Source organism: Callorhinus ursinus, unplaced genomic scaffold (genome assembly GCF_003265705.2).
Source record: "Callorhinus ursinus isolate GAN/ISIS: 27379988/994484 unplaced genomic scaffold, GSC_fseal_2.0 scaffold38, whole genome shotgun sequence".
Classification (NCBI taxonomy): domain Eukaryota; kingdom Metazoa; phylum Chordata; class Mammalia; order Carnivora; family Otariidae; genus Callorhinus; species Callorhinus ursinus.
In genome coordinates, this window is record NW_027397100.1 from 10,185,624 (window position 1) to 10,207,570 (window position 21,947).

Genomic DNA, 21,947 nt, shown 5'->3' on the forward strand with positions numbered 1-21,947 from the left:
AAATCTTTTCTCTTGGGCACCTATGTGGCTCAGCTGGTTGAGCATTTGCCTTTGGCTCAGGTCATGATCTCGGAATCCTGGGATTGAGTCTGGCATCAGACTCCCCTGCTCAATGGGGAGCCTGCTTCTCCCTCTGCCTGCCGCTTCCCCAGCTTGTGAGCTCTTTCTCTGACAAATAAATAAAATCTTTTAAAAGAATTTTTTAAAAAATCTTTTTCTTGGGCGCCTGGGTGGCTCAGTCAGTTAAGCGCCTGCCTTCGGCTAGGTCATGATCTCAGGGTCCTGGGATCAAGCCCCGTGTCGGGCTCCCTGCTCAGAGGGAAGCGTGCTTCTCCCTCTCCCACTCCCTACATAAATTATTAAATTATGGTTAATATAAAAACAGTAACTCTTTTAAAATATAAATCAGTCAAAAAAATATTTATTAGACTATTTCTTAAAAGGAATACTATATCCAAATTCTTATAAAAGCTCAGTTTATCTTAATGGTATTTGGATAAACTCAAGAGTTCACTCCCTACTATGGTTGAAATAAAATGGGATTCCGATAAATCTTAATTAAATACAATGGAAAAGTCTGTTTATCTGAATAAAATCTCTATGATTTATCATTGATTTTCACACTTCAGGGCCTGGAGTATCAGAACACAAACAGAATACGTGACCCCAAATCAGCAGCACACATAAGAGGCCCTCAGGAAGGCCAGAGAAGGGAGCCCGGACTTAACCTCCTCACCACACTGGCCACGAGACTGAACAGGAGTGACAAGTCAGTAAGAAGTGGGGAAACAGTGATGTCTCCCCTAAGGGCAGGCTCCTTTGGCAACAAAAGAACACCCTCCCTGTTTCCACAGTGCTAAGCCTACTCTAGGGACCCAGAGCCACTCCTACTGCTATTCTCTCAAAATCCATAATTTCCAGTCTGGCATTCAATCCTCTTTCATCTAGAGAATAGCAGGGTTTTCAGACAGTGGAATCAGTTACCATTCTAAGGAGCCCAAGGAAACCTTTTAGGAGTAAAGGGGACAGAAACACTCCCCCTTCCAGAAGTGCCCTTAGAATGGACCCTGAATTAGTCTCCCATTCCCAGTTCCTCAGGTTTGCCTCCAGGGCAGGGCAGAAGCATCAGGGCATAGAGGTCCTTCTCTCACTTTTCTTAAATAGGACAACCCTTTCCCAGTCAAGCCAGCCCTTTTATCACCTACCGAGTCACCGCCCTCCCTCAGAAAACCTCACTTTCCTCAAGGCTCGGCTTCAGACACAGGGGTTCCAGGAAGACTTCCAGTTATCATTTCCCCTGCCACACTTCGCCTTTGGCAGCGTCTCGGCCATACACTTGCCCTGGTCACACCTCAAGACTCTAGCTTGTATAACGTATGGCATCCTTCTGAGTTATTTCATGCACAAGTAGCTTTATATCCCCAGTTACAGCAATGGTAGCCTGACTACACTCAGAATCTGCCAATGGAATATTTACTTTTCAGTTTGGCTCCTTTTTAAGAATGAAAACAAAAAATTAATAAGTGAAAAATCAAGAAGGAATTCTGTCTTCAAAAATCAAACTGACAACTTCCTAGGGATCAAAAGAGACTGAACTTGAGCATGTTTATCAGGCCCATCTGTTACCACTAACACCTGGGAGAAATACCCAGGGTTACCCAAATGACCCAGTCAAGTTCTTAAATCTCTACTGATAAAGAAGAGAAAGCTTCAGTTTAGATTTTATGAAAGGCCGAAATAAAAGGTTTCTTCAGATTAATCCTCAAAGACATCCAAAAAACTCTATTAAGTCAAAATTGAAATCCCCCACAGAACTTGGTTAGCAAAGTTGCTCAGGTCGCACACTGCCTGCAGACAGTTAGTTATACTTCTAGTTATACTTCTGCACTCCGCTTTGCGGAAGGCACTAGGTAAGTGAGGGAGGACTCCTGACATCACACAGACCTTAAAAGTGCCAGATAAGTACTAAAAGTAAAGCTTGCTCATCTAGAGGGAGAATGGGGGATGATGAGACTGAAAAGAAAGGAGGCAAGAATACAGCTATCTGTGGAGAGCCAGAGAAGGAGCCCTACCATCCAGCTCTTTTTCAATGGAGTCCATCCTATGTGTGACTTCGTCCTGAAGAGATTCCACGTGGGTCAGCAGGTTAAACTGCCACTGGTGCTGGGAGCTCAGCAGCCCCTCTCCGCTTCTGTCCAGCAGCTTCCGAGTGGGGGCTTCCTCGGGTAGGACCTTTTTGGAGACATATTCCCTCACCTAGGAATGCAATGGCATTTAAGTTACTGAGTGGAGACAGCTCCCAGCCCCTTCTCCAACCAGCCAGAGTTTACAACCGTCTGAAAAATCAGTTGCAGTTTGAATATTCCAAACCTCTATCCCCCTCTCTTCCTGTCTTGGACACCTGGCAGAGGAATGCCTGGTGTAGCAATCACAAACACCTCAGGGCAGCACAGGCCTCACAGCTGCTTCCCAGTGACTGGCCCAATGCCCCAGGCCTGGAAGAGGCCCCACGGAATGGCTTCTAGAGCCCGGAGATCAGAGTAGAGCAGGATGGGCACAGATAGGGGTTAGTATGTTACTTAGCAGGAGTCAGACAAATTAGTTTTAAGTCCAAGCTCCTTGTCTTGCTGAATGTGTGAGCCTGGATTAGTTATTTTTCCTCTCTGAGCCTCTGAGGCAAGTAGTAAAACCTATCTTACAGGTTCATGGGGATGAAACAGGATAAGGTTATAAAACACTGTGTTGGCCTATGGTCAGCTTGTCAGGAATGAAAGATATTTTTAATCCTAGCTGACTTGTTCAGGCCCGGTATTTTCTGATTTTTTAATATGTGGCAGATGCCTCTAGGGAATCTGCCTAGTTTGTAGGATCACAACCCTTTTCTACAGTTTGGATCTCAACCTTTCCTTCCTTCATTCATTTGAAATGAAATAGGGTCAAGCTAATATTTATTAGAGCTGACTGTGTAAAGCTCTGTGCTGAGAGCTCTTCACAGACACACTGCATAATAACTAGAGGACACAGACACTGGCCCCTCCCACAGGGAGGTGAAGAGACACATCTAAGGAGATAAAGTGCTCAGCATCACACAGTAAGTGGCTAAGCCCAGACTTGAAACTGGGTGTGTCTCCAAAACCAACCTCACCAACCTTGACTAGCACTGTTTAGACACTGGCAAGGGCACAATGCCCATCCATGAGGGGCTTATAATCTAGGCTGTCCCACCCGGCAATATGCAGTAACATATCTAATGCTGGTGATGCCAACCACGGAGTAAAGTTTGAAAGGAAGGATAACCAGGGTGGAGAAACTCTCCAGTTACACAAAGCCTCACTGACCAACTGAGGACAGGACAGAATGACACCAGTGAACATTAAAGATGACAACACTGGCAGGAAAATGACACAAAGAGGCTCTAGAAGAGCATGATTTGAATAACAAAAAATTGAGAGCTGTTCTTGGGAAAGCTGATAACCAGCAAATATTCTGACAAAATGGACTGTTCTATCAGGGCTGCAAAGTTAAAAGTCAAAGTAAAGCTATCACAGATTTGTACTGAAAACCTTATGCCTAACAAAACGCCTCACTCATTCTTTGCTCATGCTAAGAATTAGCAGCTAGGTGCAATTACAACATGAACCCTGTTAAAGAAAAAACCCATTTCCAACTTAACTTCCATTTATCAAGTGCCAATCACCACTTTTCTCCTCACTTCTTCCCACCTCCCCCCCCCAGTGACTGTCATTTTGTGGGCATTTCCTGTAACCAGGATTTCTGGTTTAATCGGGCTCTCCTGACTTTGCACCCATTTTAACCCACCAAAAAATACCTATGATAAGCACCTTTAAATACAATTTTACAGTAAGTACAACTTTATAATAAACGTCTTCCACAGAACCCTACAGGGAGAGCCCAAGCACTCAAACACTAAGTGAAGAACAAGTACAGGTGAGCCACATACCTTTAGGGAGCTAGATTTGGAGTCACTGTCCCCCCTACTCCTGTCTTGGTCTAGAGGCCAGCCCAGACGTGGAGAGAGAGAACCATCACCGTTCTCATGGAGGGGGTTGACCGCATCGTCAAGGGCAGAGCCCCGGGTCTCCACCACCAGCTTCTGCTCCACAGCAGGGTAATAGGCGCGGGGCTTCTGATAGCAGTGCTCGCTGGTGATATAGGACTCCTCCACAGACCGGGGTAGGGGCAGGGGCAAGGGCTTCTCCACCGCCCCGTTCAAAGTTCTATAACTTGGGACTTCCTCTTTGCTCTTGGCTTCAGTGACGTGGATGTGTTTCAAATGAGATCTCCCCTCCCCTGAGTGCTGTTTCCAAGGCTGACACCACAGCTGCAGATCAGGATGCTCCCTGCTTCTGTTGGGAGGGCAAACATACAAAGGGCTTTGGAGTAACTGGGACCACTGCAGGGGTGTCTCAATTCCCATTCTCCCAAAAGGAAGAGGAGCTCCCCACTTGGGCCATCTGGCTACAAGCCACCATTTACCAAGCAAAAGGGAACATGAATCCACGGTCTCTGAGGAGACCACCTGTAGGCAAGCTCCCACTGCGAACACGCATGGTGAGGGAGACTGGACTTGGAGTCACAAGACCTGACTGCATTTCAATTCAGCCACTGATTAGTAGAACAGCTATAATGAGTCACTCAGCCAGACTCATTCCCATTCCCTCCTCTGCAAAACTGGGCTAACCATCTGTCTGCCATTAGCCAATGAGTTTGATAAAGATTAAGTGAATTAATTCAAATAAAGTACTTTGTTGGCAGCAAAGTACTCTTCAAATGTGAGTTACTAAAAATAACCTAATAAGCCGGCATGATAATCCTGGCATGCAATAGCTTTCAGTTACAAAATGCAATGATGGGGGCACCTGGATGGCTCAGTCGGTTAAGTGTCTGATTTTGGCTCAGGTCATGATCCCCGAGTCCAGCATTGAGTCTGCTTGTCCCTCTCCTTCTGCCCCTCCCCCTCCTCGTTCTCTCTCTCTCTCTCTCTCTCTCTCTCCCTCTAATGAATAAAATCTTTTAAAAAATACAATGACAATGGGTCGAGGGGGCAGGAATCAAAGTCATCTACGTATAAGCCATTAGTAATTTTTTAAAAAATTCTTCTAAAATCTTTTACTCTCACCATTCCAAGGAGAAAACTTTGTTACTAAAGAACAGGGATTCTAATCCTTTTTTGAGCCACAGACTCCTTTCCTTTGAGAATCTGTTGAAAGCTCTGCCTGCACATATGTGCACATAAAACTCTGTGTTAGTACTTTAGTCTCCCAGAATCATTCCCTGTTTGAGTTTTGACCCAATGGAGGATCATTAAATTAATCTACTGGATAATAATCAATTGTAATGCTCCACAAATTTGCGTGTCATCCTTGAGCAAGACCCATGCTAACCTACTCTGCATCGTTCCAATTTTAGTCTAAGTGCTGCCGAAGCGAGCGGCATAATCAACTATAGAAAGGAAAACAGAATAGAAAATATCATAATGTACCATTCTAAGTAACAGTAGGTGTTCTGTGAAATTTTAGTTTCAGTTTTATATATGTGAGAAACATAAAACATATTTCTTACTGTGGAATAAAAATTTTATTAAGTTTAAAAGCCACTACTCTAGATGAACTTCACCTTTTAACTCTTCTTTACTACCCAGAACTTCCACTATTACCTTTGATCATTAAATGAAAAGAAGGAAAAAAGGGAGGGAGGGAAGGAAAAAAACAGTGGGCTTCTGGAGTAAGGCCCATGGTTACCAGAGATCCCAGCTGGGGGGGCAGTGCCCTCTAGGGGGGCGTTTGGAAATAAACAGACAGGTGCTACTCACATCTGGTTCAGAGATGGGCAGAAATGTGTTGCATGACCTTTCTAACTGCCACAATGACTGACAGGTACTACTGGCATTTAGTTCACTGAATCCAAGGATGCCTAACATCCTATAATGCTTGGAACAATCACACATGATTGGGATAAAGAATCATCCCACGATATAGTCAACAGTACTTTCCCAGCCCCCAGTGGAAAAACACTGAAACCAGATAAGCAGGAAAGCACAGCTTAACTCCCCAGCAACTCCCATATATGGGTACCCCTCCACACACACTTGGCTGAATTCCTGCACAAATGGAATAGGCCATACATATGAAAGCATGGAGTGATTCTACAGAACCTAAAATTATGTTCCCAAGGGGCTACAAGTATCCTTTCTCAGCTCTACCTCCCACAATCACCAAAACCCCTCCTATTCACTGGAGAAGGACAGGAAACGAGTATCAAGGCAGCCTAGGTCCCTGGACCAGTGTCAGCAGGGTATCACAGCCTGTCCCAGGAATCCAAGATGCCAGACACACCTCTGAAATCATAACTGCATCAGGGGAAATGAGAGTCATCATTAACGTTCAGGTTTACTGCAGTCTGAAATCTGTTAACTGGAGCATGTAAGCCACAGTACGGACCTTCTCTTGCATGAAAATCACAAGTCTTTGCTTCCCCCTTCCTAGAATTTTTGCCCTTCCAGGTAAGACCTGAAGCCCCAGCTACTACTCCACACACACACACACACACAAAAACCCTCCCTGGCCTTTCTTTGTACACCCTGTCAATCATGAAGAAGGAAGGTACAGACATGCATGCTACTTTTTAAATGACAATAGATGCTCTGAGGTTACTCCCAGGTTTATTGTTTGCCTTTGAAAATAAATCTGCCAGGCCACTTAGGAACAGTATTTCTGAGAATGAGGCCCCAGAGTTTGTGACAGCAGAGACTATCTATGTGTACACAGACATACTGGGACCACACTCCCTCCGCCCAGGATCTTTTCTCCACATATAATGATGAACAAGATCTCCCTATGCCCTCTTCTGAATTGCTAGAAGTCAATTTAATTCCAGTACAAAGTCACTGCTATAAAGATGAAGGATCTAAATGGGAATTCAGAAGGGACAAGGTTCCAAAATATAGGATAAGGCCAGGAGCAGTGGCATTTCAGTAAGAAAGAAACACCGTCTGGTTATTAAAGCCAAGGGACCCCAATAAGAGCTACATGTCTTTCTCAGAGCTTGTATGAACGTGGGTCATCTGACACACAGAATGCAACCACAGAAGGGGAATTCACACTCAATTTCACTCCTCAAACTTCCAGCCACTAAAAGCCAGAAGTCCAGTTCCAGAACACCTAAAACTTTGCATGAGCAAACCATGAAGAGAAAAGACTTACTGAGCAACCACTAGGCTAGAGAGCAGGCCTGCCAATATTATCTCTTCCAGCAGTTTTCAATGTTACTTTATTTACCAGTCAGGGGTGTTAAGGATGAATGGATAAACAAAATCCAACATTACCTACAATGGAATATTATTCAGCCTTTAAAAAGGAAGGAAATTCTGATACTGACTATAATATAGATGAACTTTTGAAGACACCGTGCTAAGTGAAATGAGCTAGTCACAAAAAAGACAAATACAAATACAAAATACTGTGGGATCCCATTTATATGAGGTATCTAGAGTAGTCAGATTCACAGAAACACCTAGAATGGTGGTGGCCAGGGGAGGGGAAGAGGCAAAGAGGAGAGAAGTTGTTTAACAGATACACAGTTGCAATTTTGCAAGATGAAGAGTTATGGAGATTGGTTTCAACAAGGTGAATGTACTTAACACTACTGAACTATATATTAAAAACAGTTAAGGGGGGGGCGCCTGAGTGTCTCAGTCAGTTAAGCATCTGCCTTCAGCTCAGGTCATGATCCCACGGTCCTAGGATCGAGGCCCATGTCGGGCTCCCTGCTCAGCAGAGAGCCTGCTTCTCCCTCTCCCTCTGCCTGCCGCTCTGCCTACTTGTGCTCTCTATCTGTCAAATAAATAAACAAAATCTTAAAAAAATAATAAAATAAAATAAAAAATAAAAAGCTAAGACTGTTCATAAATTTATAAAACATAAATTTTATATAATGCATATTTTACAATAAAAACAATTCAGAACTGTATACCAAAACAGTAAACAAACTAAACTATACATACATACACCATATTTTGATTATGGTGGCGGTTGCAAGGGTGAATACATCTGTCAAAACTCAATGAACCTGTAAAATGAGCAAACTTAATTATATATAAATTCTACCTGAATAGGGTTGTTTTTTTAAAAAAGAACGTTTACTGTGTAACTGACATATTCCCCTCTACCCCCGAGGGGGTGCACCATTCCTGGAAGTACTGCAATACCAGGTCAATGTGTGGAGTGGTCAGAGCAAGCTCCTATTCCATCTCCTAGTTCCAAAATCCATTTAATATATTGTCCTTGGATACAGGACATATCAGATATTAAACTGCTAAGAACAGACACTACACTTGACCTTAGCCAAAAGGCTGAGATGTAGTAAAGGTCTCAAACTCGATGGTCTTATCACTGATTTTGTGGCTTTCCAATCTCAAATTGATCCTGCCTCCCCCCCCACACCCAGACCATCTCAAATCAGACTCATCCCCAAAGCTACAGGTGCCACACTTACTGCAAGATGCTCATCTTAAGCTGCAGGCCATGGAGAACCTCGATCACTCTCTGCACATCTCCAAGAAGCTGGTGGGTGGCCACAATCTTCTTGGCATTCTGGTGGGAGTAGTTCTCTTCTAAAAAGGCCAGGCCATGCATATGTCCCCTGCTCAACCACTCTTTGTCATACCAGTACTTGAAGCCAGGCCTCTGACCTAAAGCAGTGACAATGAGAGAGTTAATACTCGGCCTGAAGGAAACCCAGACCATTGTATCATTGCAGTTATCACATAAATTACTGGAAGGATGCATTGGTGTGTTCATTTTATTTATTCATCCAGTAAACATTTACTTGGCACCTACTATATCCTGGGCTCCCTTCTAGGGATTGGGAATAAGGCAGTAAGACATGTAAATTTCCTGATCTCCTAGAACAGGCCAGAGGTGGAGTGGGAACCTAGGTATCTCTTTAAATTTAAATCACATCATTACATCTCCTGCTTAAAACCTTCAATGACTTCCTACTGCATACAGAAAAAAAAAAAAAAAAAAGCCAAAGCCCTAACACTGGCCTAATGAGCCAACTGCACCCAGTCCTTCTTGCCCTCCTTGCCCCACCCTTACAGCCCTTACAGTGGCCTCCTTTCAGTTTCTGGAACACATCCATCTTTTTGGTCTTAGGATCTCTGCTCTAGCATCCTCTCTGTCTGGAGCATTATTTTCCAAGGCCCCTGAAGGACTGGCACCTTTCCACTTCCTCAGACGGGCCTTTTGTTACCTTCAAAGTAAGAAAGCCTCTTCAGTGCCTCCTAACTCCTTCCCTATCTGGTTGCTAACCTCCCCCGCCAAAGCATTCATCCCTATCTAACATCTTCTTGCTTACTGGACTTATTTTGACATCTGTTTCTGGCCCTAACTCCACTAAGAGCAAGAATAATAGGAACCATTTGTTCATGGTTGTATCCCCAGCATATGGCAAAAGACATCTTGAATGGATTTATCAAGTAGAAAGAAGCTCCAAGTCGCCCTTCCAACTGTCACCTACCACCTTACTAAATATAAATAGTCAGGCACCCTCCCTTCTCTGAACCTCCATTTCTCATCTAGTATAATGACAGATGAATTGGATGGTTTCAGTGGTCTTGCTCATTACAGGAATCCTTAGGAAGAACTGAAAACACAACTACATGTGACTCGGTAGTATTTCCTGCTCCAAAACCCCAAGGAACAACTTTCAACCAGACAAGCATTTACTTCCCAATATCTATAAAAACCCTGAAATAACCCATACAATCCCTATCAAGTTTCTTGGGCTCTTCCCAGCTTTACTAAAACACATGGTAGGGATATACCTCGATTCTGTAAAAAACATCTTTAAGTAACCTTTAAAGAATAAGTCTGTTAGGTTAAACTTCCAGTCCAAGACACTGCAGAGTCAAACACAGGCTACAAATATAAATGTAAAAGACACGGAGCACTTGATTCAAGGAGGAGTCTATTTACAGCACTGGCAATTAGAGTTGTAAAAGTTCAGCAAGTGCAGAGGAGTCAATGAAGATGGCGTACATGATTTGTAAAAAGGGAAAAGTGGAGGGAGGGGAGGAGTGAGAGATAATAAAGTGGACAAAAGGGATTTTTAAGCGGTGCTAAGGAGCCCTAAGGATTACGTGCAGCATCTCAGAGGCAGCTGCTGCACAAGTGGCCTGAGCAGCAGGATTCAGAGCAGTACCACCTGTTTTACGAAACAAAGGTCAAAGACCATGGTTCTCATCTCCTATCTGGCACTAACTTGCTGACTGGTCTTAGCCCTGTCATGTCCCTTTTAGGTCTGTATTTGCTCACCTATCAAATGTGAGGGCTGAACTAAGTGGTCTCTCAGATCCTGCCCATTAATAATATTCTATGATTCACAGATTAATCTTCTGACCATATTCTTTCCTGGGGATAAAGGGACAAACAGGCAGATTCCTCTCCATCTATGGACTAATCTAGCACAAGGAGATACAGTGTCACAACAGAGGTCATCAGGTCCCAAGGGGACACACTTCTAAAACACAAATTACGGTGACTAGCCCCTCCCTACACAACAAACAAAATCAATATCTGACCCCACAAGTCAGTTCTAATTCCAATTTGCTTTACGAGATTGGGAAAGTCATTCATGTCCCTGGGCATCAATTTCTTCCTCATAAGCCAAAACAGGAATAGGAGCTCCCGCCAGGCCTACCTCATAGGACAAAAAGAATCAACAGAAGTAGAGGCACTTAAGCATTGTCTAGTCTTGCCTAACCTTGGGATCATGGAACTGGAGCCAAGGGGAGAAACCTTACAGGTGGTGAAGGGAAAAGATATCACCATCCCATTGACACCAAGACAAGAACCACAGATATATAAGACTTCTGGAAAAGGGAACCCAAGAGCCACAGGCCAGCCATGGAACAATGTAACTAAATGATCCTGTTAAGGAATTAATTCGCTGGTTTGGGTAGCAATTGAGCCCTATCAACTACACCTTTCCCCTTCCCCTCAAGGGCTTATCTCTCTTCCAGGTGGCAATGATGCAATGGAGGGCAGGTGCCACCAGAGCGAGCAGAGGCAGGTTCCTAACCCTTCAACAGCCCCAAAAAGCCAAAGACAGAGCCCACATCTTCATGAACTCTCAATAAAAGGAAAGGTGCTTGCTCCAGCAGCACATATTCTAAAACTAGCTCAATACAGAGAAGACTGGCATGGCCCCTAAGCAAGGCAAGGATGACATGCAAATCTGTAAAGCATTCCAGTTTTTATAGTTTCAGTCATGCAAGATGAAAAAGTTCTAGAGATCTGCTGTACAACATTGTGTTTATAGTTTATAAACAAACCGTACTGTACACTTAAAAATTTGTTAAGAGGGTAGATCTCATATTATATTTTTACTACAATAAAAAAGTAATTCTAGCTCAAGGCCAGGCTTTCCATATGCTCTCTCACTGCTAAGTTCAGGATAGCAGTCTACCAGGTGAGCTAGCAACAGGGACAAGGAAGAGTCTAGCCAATGTCAAAGAAGTCTCAAGATCACAGACAGCGAGGCTGCTTCATGGCCAGCTGTGGAAAAGGTTACATATTGTTAATATCCCTGACTCCAGAAATTTCTACCTGGAGGGTCTTGGCAAACATAACAGGTGTATTTCTCAGGCACATTTTCTTCCAGTAATCCCATGCAGACCCCATGCTGCCAGCACTGGCACTCTTCACACTGTTAGAATTAAAGAAGCAATAAAAATTAAACTCAGAAAGTATCCTCCATCCAAAAGCAAGACCCACTGTGGGGGGTAGGGGCAGTGGGAGGGAGAAGGAAAGGGGAGGGAGAGTACTCCCAAATGACCTGCTCAGGAGCTGAGCTGCAACACCTCATCTACAAGTGTGCTGTCCACGAAGGCGGCCACCAGCCACCTGTGGCTCTTTACATTTAAATTAACAAATTAAGTTAAAACTCAGCTCCTTAGTCCTATTAGCCACATCTTTGGTGCTCAAAAGCCACATGAAGGTAGTGGCAATTGCACCGGACAGCACAGATGAAGACCATTTAGATCTATAAAACAGTGCTGATCTCAGAAAAATGACTATTTTAACTCCTATTTCTAGAGGCTTTCACTTTTCTGATCACTTTATGAAAACAGAGGGAAAAATGTTCAAGTCCTTAGAGGAAGATTAACCTGAAATGACTAAAACGTGAGTCTGAATTCTAGCTCAGACATTCATTAGCTGTGTGACTGTGCACAGGTCACTCCTCCTCCCTGGGCTTCAGTCTTCCCCACTTGCAAAATGGGGTACTCTTCCTACTGACCATGGGGGCTGTTTGTGAGGAATCACAGGGTCACATAAAAACGCCCATCAAAGAGCCCAGCACACAGCCTTCATGCACCTATTACTACTACAACTGGGCAACCTGATTTACTTTGATACCTTCTGGAATAATCACATGCTAGCACTTGGAGTTTATTCTCTCTAAATCTTACCAAAGGTCACACAGCTGAAGAGAGGCAACAGTGGATCAGAACACAGGCCTGTGTAATGGTAAAGCTAGTAGTTCTTTTACCCTGAGGCTCCACTGCCTTACCTGGATAAGGGGCTAGAGGAGGGACAGGAGGCAGAGAGGGAAAGAAAGGAGGAGACAGTGAGGGCAGCATAGAAGTTGCGTGGATGGCCTGAGGGAGGGTAGTAAGCCTAAGGGCTAAGGATCTGGAGAGAATGGAAAGAAAAAACGATGCCAAATGAGATACTAGGACACTTCATGGAATCGCAAACCAGGACCCTAAGCCTTTAACTATGCAACCAAATGGATAGCTCTGGAGGGTGGACAATGAGCTTCCTTCCCAGCATGGCCTTTGAGGGTGGGCCACCAGCCTGGCCACAAGGGACTAAGGTCCAAAGCTCAGACAGTCCTTGGCTGTCTGGAGTCAGACAGGCCCTAGCATCAAGAGGGCTTTCCTGGGCAGATATGAATCCTCTAGGAAGCTAACTGCATCAGAATCAACAGAGGCAAAGCTGGAAGACAGACTTTAGCTAAGATCCGATCCAGATTCTTTAATTTACAGATGAAGAAACTAAGACTCAGGGGGAAAGGAAAGGCTGCACAATAACAAAGAGTTGTTGCAGAAAACAGAATTAAGAATGAAAGTCTGTCTCACCAATAACTTTTGAAATTTCTTGAGAACTGGGATTCACTAAAATTCAAATACAGCTAAGTTGAAAACTTCAAAATAACTTCTTTCGTATGGGTTTGGCTAAAAGACATTATTCATTTCTAAGAGTTTAAATTTAGAAATGAACAAGAATAATAACTGAAAAGATAAAATATCTAAGAATAAACCTAAGACTATCTAAGAATAGAATATCTAAGATATCCAAGAATATCTAAGAATAAAACATGCAAGATCTCTGTGAAGAAAATTTTAAAATACTATTTAAAGGACACACTTAAGTCATTGGTAAGGAATATCTTATTCCTGGATAGCAACAGTCTTAATCATAAGGAAGTCCTTTCTCCTTAGGTAAATTTATAAAAATAATGTAGTATCAAATAAATAATAAATTAATAGCTATAGAACTGGATAAGCTGATCCTAAAACTAATAGCCAGGAAATTTGTAAAAAAGAACAAAAGGGGGTACTAGCCCTGTAAGATATTTTAAAAATATTATAAAGGTAAAATAATTAAAATAGAATTGTATAAGCAAAGAGATGGAAAAGGAGAAGCCAAAAAGCAATCCAAATACATACGGAAATGGGGCATGGTGTTGGGACAACTGGGTAGCCATGGCCCTCACACCTTATACCAGGATAAATTCCAGGTGGATCAAATATTTACATCGCTCTAAGAAGAGTAACTGAAACTTCAAAAGTACCAGAATCAACCATGAGAGAATTCTGTTACAAATTTTTCTATAAACTTTTATTAACTTCCAATAAGGAAGCAACTATTATCCAAATTTCAGAATTCATTAAAGAAAAGTTTGATATAGTTGACTCATAAAAACAAACAAAAAATGTGAAAGTCAAAAGACAGATGACAAAGTGGGTACAAGTAGTTGTAACTGTTCTTTCAGCGAATACAAAACAAGGTCTAAAAAAGCCTATACAAATGAGTGGGAAAATGACCAACTATCCAACAGAAAAATGGATAAAGCACATGAACACACAGGTCAAAGGATAATATCTGATTCTTAAAAAGATGTTCAGGGGTGCCTGGGTGGCTCAGTCATTAAGCGTCTGCCTTCGGCTCAGGTTATGATCCCAGGTTCCTGGGATCGAGACCCACATCGGGCTCCCTGCTCCGCGGGAAGCCTGCTTCTCCCTCTCCCACTCCCCCTGCTTGTGTTCCCTCTCTCACTGTGTCTCTCTCTGTCAGATAAATAAATAAAATCTTTAAAAAATATAAAATAAAATAAAAAAATAAAAAGATGTTCAAATCACCCACTAAAAGAATTAATGAACAGTTACTTGAATTAATATAATTACTGTGAAATCAACCAGACTAATAATATGCATACACATTAGTATTTCTAGGTTTGGGGATTACATATAAATATCAAGTAATTCTTTATACATTTATATACTGCCTGAAGTTTTTATAATAAACATTTGCTTTTATCCTAAAAGTGTTATTCTCATGAAAAATTATTTACAGAGCATAATTTTCATTTATATATACATGTGTATGTGTATTCTAGAATATTAACAGTGCTTCTCTCTCAGTAAAAATAATCTGGGTAATTGTTTTCTTCTTTGTGATTTTCTGCATTTTCCAAATGCTACAAGTATGAAATTTTTTAAAAATTTATTTAAAAATAAATTACAGGGCACTCAGTTAAGCAGCTGCCTTCACCAGGGTCCTGGGATCGAACCCCACATCAGGCTCCCTGCTCAGCTGGGAGTCTGTTACTCCTTCTCCCTGTGTCCCTCCCCCTGCTCGTGCTCCTGCTTGCTCTCTCTCAAATAAATAAATAGCTTTTTTAAAAAATTACAAAATGGCTATACCAATAGACTATTTTTTCACTTATCTTTTTAAGATTTTTTTTTTTTATTTGAGAGAGAGAGAGAACATGCATGGCAGGCCAGCAGGGGGAGGGGCAGAGGGAGAGGGAGAAAAATCTCAAGCAGACTCCCTGCTGAGTGTGGAGCCTGACCAGGGGCTCAGTCTCACGACCCTGAGTTCATGAACTGAGCTGAAATCAAGAGTCACATACTCAATGGACTGAGCTACCCAGGCACCACTTTTTCTCACTTATCTGAAGAGCAAAGCAAAGATAAAGTTTGATAATATCCTATACTGAAAAGGGTGCTCCTAAGGACTGTTCATTGGTACAGGCTCCAGGGAAAGTTTATATAATATTGCCATGACAAAAATATTTATCAAAATTATAAATGCATATAACCTGTGGCCCAGGAATTCTGCTTCCAAAACTTGGCCCAACAGGTGTACTTACACAAAATTATTCATTACATTACTGTTAAGGTGAGAAACAATCTAAATGTGATCAACATGGGAAGTGGTTAAATAAATTATGATCCATCCATTATGCAGCCATTAAAAAGAATAAAGAAGATTTTTATTTTTATTTTATTTTTTAAAGATTTTATTTATTTATTTGACAGAGAGAGAGAGACAGCTAGAGAGGGAACACAAGTGGAGGAGCGGGAGAGGGAGAAGCAGGCTCCTGGCTGAGCAGGGAGCCAGATGCGGGGCTCGATCCCAGGACCCTGGGATCATGACTTGAGCTGAAGGCAAACGCTTAATGACTGAGCCACCCAGGCGCCCGAAGCTTTTTTATGTTTGAAAATGAAACGGGCTTCAACTTATCTATTGTTAAATGAGAAAAGATATCGAAAATACTACATATAAAGTAACATTTGTGTTAAAAAAAAAAAAAAGATGGTTGCACAGCAATGTAAATGTACTCATCTAATGCCACACACACTTAAAAATGGTAAAATTTTATGTTTTTTTACCACCAAATAAAAAAGGGGAGGGGGAGTAAGAGAATGTATTTGTTAGCCACAGAGTGTTTCCAGAATGCTACACAAGAAGCTGATAAAGGGTGCTTCCCATGAAGGGGAGGTGGGGGTCAGATTTTTTTCTCTATACCTAGGTATACTTTTTTGACTTTGAACTGCATGAATGCTCTAGCTAGCAACAAACAAATAATACAAATTTTAAAACAAACAAAGCTTTTAAAATGGACTTCCGGTTAAAACTGCTACACAGGGGCGCCTGGGTGGCTCAGTTGATTAAGCGACTGCCTTTGGCTCAGGTCATGATCCTGGAGCCCCAGGATCGAGTCCCACATCAGGCTCCCTGCTCAGTGGGGAGTCTGCTTCTCCCTCTGACCCTACTCCTTCTCCTGCACTCTCTCTCAAATAAATAAATAAAATCTTTAAAAACAAAAAACAAAAAACTGCTACACAACTTTTACTGGGTTTGGCACCTACTACATATTTGTTAGTCTAAAGCAAACTACAGCCAAGAGGCTAAATTCAGTTCAAGTCCTGTTTTTGTAAGTAAAGTATCATATGAACACATGCATGCTCACTTATTACATAATGCCTATGGCTGATTGGGGCTAAGCTGAATAGCTGCAATAAAGAACACATGGCCCTCAAAGCCTACAATATTTATCACCTAGTCCTTTAAGAAAAAGTTTGCCCAAACCTGCCCTAGAAAATTAAAATAATTTAAATATCAAATGGATTTTCTGAGGTTCATTTTTATGTGGTACCCAGATTTCTCAAATATTGATGATTATTAAGTAAGATTTTAACCTCCCAATGATTTAAATTATTAGCACTGGTAAATAAAATCAAATAATTTACTTGAGTAATGTTAATATCAATCAAATAATGAAAATGTTCAGGGCGCCTGGGTGGCTCAGTCGTTAAGTGTCTGCCTTCGGCTCAGGTCATGATCCCAGGGTCCTGGGATCGAGTCCCACATTGGGCTCCCTGCTCGGCAGGAAGCCTGCTTCTCCCTCTCCCACACCCCCTGCTTGTGTTCCTGCTCTCACTATCTCTCTCTCTGTCAAATAAATAAATAAAAATCTTAAAAAAAAAAAAAAAGAAAATGTTCAGAGAAAAGTACTCCTCTAAAGTAATATATGCACCTTCTAGGAAACAAACTCTAAACGTATTCTAGGGTAGTGCAAATTACCAATGTAAGTAAAAAAATTTATTTAAAAAATAATCATTGGATCTTCCTAGACGATGAATACATTTAAAACTAGATGATGAATACATTTAGAAAGTTTAAATTTCGTTTGTTCCAGAGCTCCCTCCAAATGTATGCCTTTTGCTAAAGTTACTGAGTGGAAAAGGTACATTGCTCATAATGACAGGGAAAGTAAAAAACTGTCCCTCTATACCACAAAGACAGCTGGACAGCAAGTGGACAGCAGAGAAAAGTCTTCTGCAGCAAAACATGAAGTGTTCTGAAGTGAGCTCATCACCACCACAATACCACAGGAAGCCACAAGCGTTGAGCTGAGCTAAGCTAGGGGAAGGCCATGCAGAGCCTGGGAAGCTGGAGATGAAAGTCAGTTCCTGACTCTCCTGTAACAGCCGATATGGCCTCAACAGCTCCAAACTTAAGTTTCCTCATAGAGAACATAATGCCACACCAAGCTCTACCTCCCTGAACACCCCATCATCCTTGCTACTTATAGAAAAGTCAATGGGAAAAGTACAAGTGGATCAGAACTAGGTCTCTTCTACTGATTAGCTGGAATAGCCCTGCCAAGAAGGGCCTTCATTACTCACCCACTAAAGATTTCTATGGACAAATGAAGACCAAATCAGGCTTCCAAGACCAGAACTGACCACACGCCCAGAGAGACAGGATAAAAACTAACCATCTTCAACATCCTTTTAAAAACCAAACTTAAAAAAAATTCTACTTAAATGACAGTTTCCATGTTGTGTAAGAGTTTCCAAATTGTAGTCCACTGAGCTTCAGAGGTTCTGCAAATGGGTATCTTTTTAAAAATAAGACTGTTTTAAAATTAAAACAAAAAATGCACACTCAAATGTGTCCCAAACTTAAAGACAACATGACCCACCAGTACACATAACTGTACTGCTAGGCTAGCTCAGTATTGTGCTACACTCGGAACAAAGCTTTCCCTCCCATCTCTGATTAATCGGTGACCACACAGTATGCTATTCAGGAAAAGTCACCCAGATAAATGGCCATGTCTCACAAAAAGAGAAAAACTATCAAGTCACTGAAATGCTTCAAGTTGGCAACTGTCACACACAACCCTGACTGCGTGTCAGATTTCATGGGAAAAAGCACACCATTCACATTTCTGAACTCAAAACTGAAGATGATCTATTTTGAACTTTCAAAACTACTGCTTTTAAACTTGTGATATATTTTGTAGTTCTATGAAAGAATCCATTAGGAAAATGGGTTCTGATGTTGAAAAGGTTTGAAAACCACTGACCTAAGGCTTACTAAAGGTCATAAATATCAGGTACTACTTGAAACCATTTATGTACTCTGAATTCCCAGAAGTTACCACGAAGGCTACTGAAAAACAAAGAAATTCCCAAAGAATCCTAACCAATATAACCATGACTTACTTGAAAAACTCAGGTGCCCTAGACAGTCCGGGCAACTGCCTAGACAAGCAGGGTATTTATGACAGCCTCTGGAGTCAGCCAGCCAGCAGCCACCTCACCAGAACTGTCATTAAGAGCAAGAAAAGGGCCAGAGGCAAGCAGGTGCTGGCCAATGATGCTCTCCGCCAGCAGGCAGGGAGGCCTACCCCACAGGCATATCCCAGAGATGGAGATGACAGATACAAATGTCAGGAAAATAAAGAACAAGAAACAGACAACTTATGAAACTGGCCTCCATTTCATAAGGCCATATAGAAATTTTACATCAGAGAGAAAGTAAGGGACCATAGGAAGATTCAACTGCCACTCCAGAGATTCAGATCCCTGATGTTCAACTCCTCACTGTGTGACCACAGGCAAGGCCCTTCTCATTTGTGGGTCCCAGCTGCCCCAAGCAGAGCATGAGACTTTTAGACTCAGTGATGTTTCAAGTCCTCTCTCATTCTATTAATAGGCTATTTACACCAGCCTGAGATTCAGAGGAAGCTGAACTAAAAAGTAAGCTCAATGTGCTGCTGGTAATACTGCCTATCTGGCTGGGGCTTCTAACATGACTCTATGTTTGCTGTACTCAAACTGCAGTCCCTCAAAATTCCCTCCAAACACCAGTTTGTGTTTCTCTATGCCTGTCTCCTGGAAGCTCTACCTACCTGAATCATGAAGTCATTTTCCTCCTGAACCTCACAGATGCAGCGGACCACTTCAAAATCATAGCGGTCGTCCCCATCGAGTTCCTCATCTGGGTTGGTGGTCACATCAATATCTTGACCATATTCCTCATCGCTCCAAAGAAAGCTCTCAGAAGAGGACTCACTCAGATTATCCTCCTCTGAGAGGAAAGGAAAAACAACAGTCACTATTTTAAATTATAGTTATAAAATTTTCAAAAACTTAGAATGTCAAGAGTGGAAGTGACTGTACAGCCCCACTCCTCTATGAACTTTCACAGAGCTGGGAAACAGGAACTCCAATCTGTCCCTTGGGCCTGTCATCTAGCAACAGCCCAAATGACGTATGCTGCCTGCTGATGAACAGAACTCCATTCCTCATTTTACTGAGAGTGAAGCCCAAAGTAAGTGGCAGCTCAAGGTCACAGAGCTCACTGGCAGAGTGGCTGCAACTCCCCATGAACTACACAGATCATCATCCTAATGACTCAAACATGTTCCTCAACCTCATCCCTTCCAGCCAGGATCTGGCTTACTGTCAAGTCTACACCCAGAGCCACCTTTAAAACTCTGTCGAGAGTAGGAAATGAAGAAGGGACAGATTCCAGGGATAATCAGAACTAGAATCACTAGATGTTGGCGCCTGATTAGTTATAATTACGCTAACCTTTACTGATCACGTACTTTGTACCACTGTTGTAAGCACTTTTCATATACTTATTAACTCCTTCCAAACTCACAATCACCCTCTAAATTGCTGGAAAAGAAGCACCTTCAAGGTTGATTCAGATTTCCCCAAGCAACCAGATTAGATGCAGAGTCCATCAATAAGAAATGGAGCAATGAGAAGGGCAGGTATGCAAGAGGATGGGGTATAATGGATTTTGGGGGTTACAGATATACTGGCCTGGAGGTACCTAAGAGGCATTCAGCTAAAACCAAAGTTGGAGAGAAGGAAAGTTCAGGAAAGGCACAGCTAATAGCCTTTGTTTTATTTGATGTACTTCTTTATTTTGAAAATATAACAGAGTGTACTTGCAGAGGGCCTGGGGAGTAAGTTACAGTGTCAACATAAATCCAGCCTTCTCCGACTATAATGCTATACAAATGATCAAGTCAGCCGACAGTCTCCTTACCGGATACTTTTACTTTCCCTTTATGGTTTCCAGATTCCGAGCCATGGAGCTGTGGACTCATATGGACCCCAGGCTTATGTGAGGACCCACACCTGGTGACAGCAAATGCTTTGGGTGGAGATGGTTCCTGAGAGGTATCACTGATCTCCTCACTGCAAGGGCATTCTGGAAGATAGGATCAAAAAGGAATCAGCACCCCCATGTATCATCAGGGCATTCCAGAATCAACCCCACCCAACCAACAGCCCCACTGTTCAAACAACTCCATGGCAGAGGAGCAATTCAACTACAAAGGGGTGTGGAGGACAGATTTAGGGATTAAAACTTCTAGCTACCTCCAAGAACCTCAAAACCAAAAGCTTTCTCCTCAATATCACCCTTCTCCCTTTTTCTAATAAGATTGTTTTTCTAAACCAAAAGATAATAAAACATGGCATCCCTTTGTCTCCCAAGGTTGGAACGCTTATTTTCTTAACATCCTTGTAGGAGCTAGACACACACTCTTCAAGAAGTAAATCCTTTATTGGGGTGCCTGGGTGGCTCAGTTGGTTAAGCGACTGCCTTCGGCTCAGGTCATGATCCTGGAGTCCTGGGATCGAGTCCCACATCGGGCTTCCTGCTCAGCAGGGAGTCTGCTTCTCCCTCTGACCCTCTTCCCTCTCGTGCTTTCTATCTCTCATTCTCTCTCTCTCTCAAATAAATAAATAAAATCTTTAAAAAAAAAAGAAGTAAATCCTTTATTGAAAGGGTTCAGAGATACGTGTTTAAGAGTTGTGTGTAGGGGCACCTGGGTGGTGCAGTCAGTTAAGCATTTGACTCTTGGTTTCAGCTCAGGTTGTGATCTTAGGGTCATGAGATTGAGCCTCACGTTGGGCTCTGCACTCAGCGCGGAGTCTGCTTAAGAATCTCTGTCCCTAGGGCGCCTGGGTGGCTCAGTTGGTTAAGCGACTGCCTTCGGCTCAGGTCATGATCCCGGAGTCCTGGGATCGAGTCCCACATCGGGCTCCCTGCTCGGCAGGGAGTCTGCTCCTCCCTCTGACCCTCTTCCCTCTTGTGCTCTCTATCTCTCATTCTCTCTCTCTCAAATAAATAAATAAAATCTTTAAAAAAAAAAAAAAAGAATCTCTGTCCCTGGGGGCGCCTGGGCAGCTCAGTCGTTAAGCGTCTGCCTTTGGCTCAGGTCATGATCCCAGGGTCCTGGGATCGAGCCCCACATCGGGCTCCCTGCTCAGCAGGAAGCCTGCTTCTCCCTCTCCCACTCCCCCTGCTTGTGTTCCTGCTCTCGCTGTCTCTCTGTCAAATAAATAAATAAAATCTTTAAAAAAAAAAAAAAAGAATTTCTGTCCCTGGGGCGCCTGGGTGGCTCAGTCATTAAGCATCTGCCTTTGGCTCAGGTCATGGTCCCAGGGACCTGGAATCGAGCCCCGCATCGGGATCCCTGCTCTGCGGGAAGCCTGCTTCTCCCCCTTCCACTGCCCCTGCTTGTGTTCCCTC

General features: G+C 42.7%; 1 protein-coding gene and 3 non-coding genes across 5 annotated transcripts in view; 1 reads left to right on the forward strand and 3 right to left on the reverse strand.

Moving 5' to 3' along the window:
• The window catches only part of PHF20 (PHD finger protein 20), a 146,133-nt gene that overhangs the window by 5,900 nt on the left and 118,286 nt on the right, over positions 1 to 21,947 (reverse strand). Inside the window, exons 12-17 of one of the 2 annotated variants that reach the window (XM_025876427.2) lie at positions 20,454 to 20,618; positions 19,300 to 19,478; positions 11,631 to 11,730; positions 8,515 to 8,710; positions 3,962 to 4,367; positions 2,073 to 2,256 (exon numbers count right to left, since the gene is read on the reverse strand). In XM_025876427.2, the coding sequence (XP_025732212.1) occupies positions 2,073 to 2,256; positions 3,962 to 4,367; positions 8,515 to 8,710; positions 11,631 to 11,730; positions 19,300 to 19,478; positions 20,454 to 20,618 (1,230 nt within the window). The remainder of the gene's footprint in view (positions 1 to 2,072; positions 2,257 to 3,961; positions 4,368 to 8,514; positions 8,711 to 11,630; positions 11,731 to 19,299; positions 19,479 to 20,453; positions 20,619 to 21,947) is intronic. The other variant, XM_025876428.2, reaches the window with a different exon arrangement.
• On the reverse strand, positions 5,348 to 5,456 carry LOC112827942 (U6 spliceosomal RNA). Its single transcript, XR_003209355.1, has one exon. It is a non-coding gene; the product is annotated as a U6 spliceosomal RNA (small nuclear RNA).
• Positions 8,194 to 8,383, reverse strand: LOC112827943 (U2 spliceosomal RNA). Its single transcript, XR_003209356.1, has one exon. It is a non-coding gene; the product is annotated as a U2 spliceosomal RNA (small nuclear RNA).
• On the forward strand, positions 11,170 to 11,281 carry LOC112827945 (U6 spliceosomal RNA). Its single transcript, XR_003209358.1, has one exon. It is a non-coding gene; the product is annotated as a U6 spliceosomal RNA (small nuclear RNA).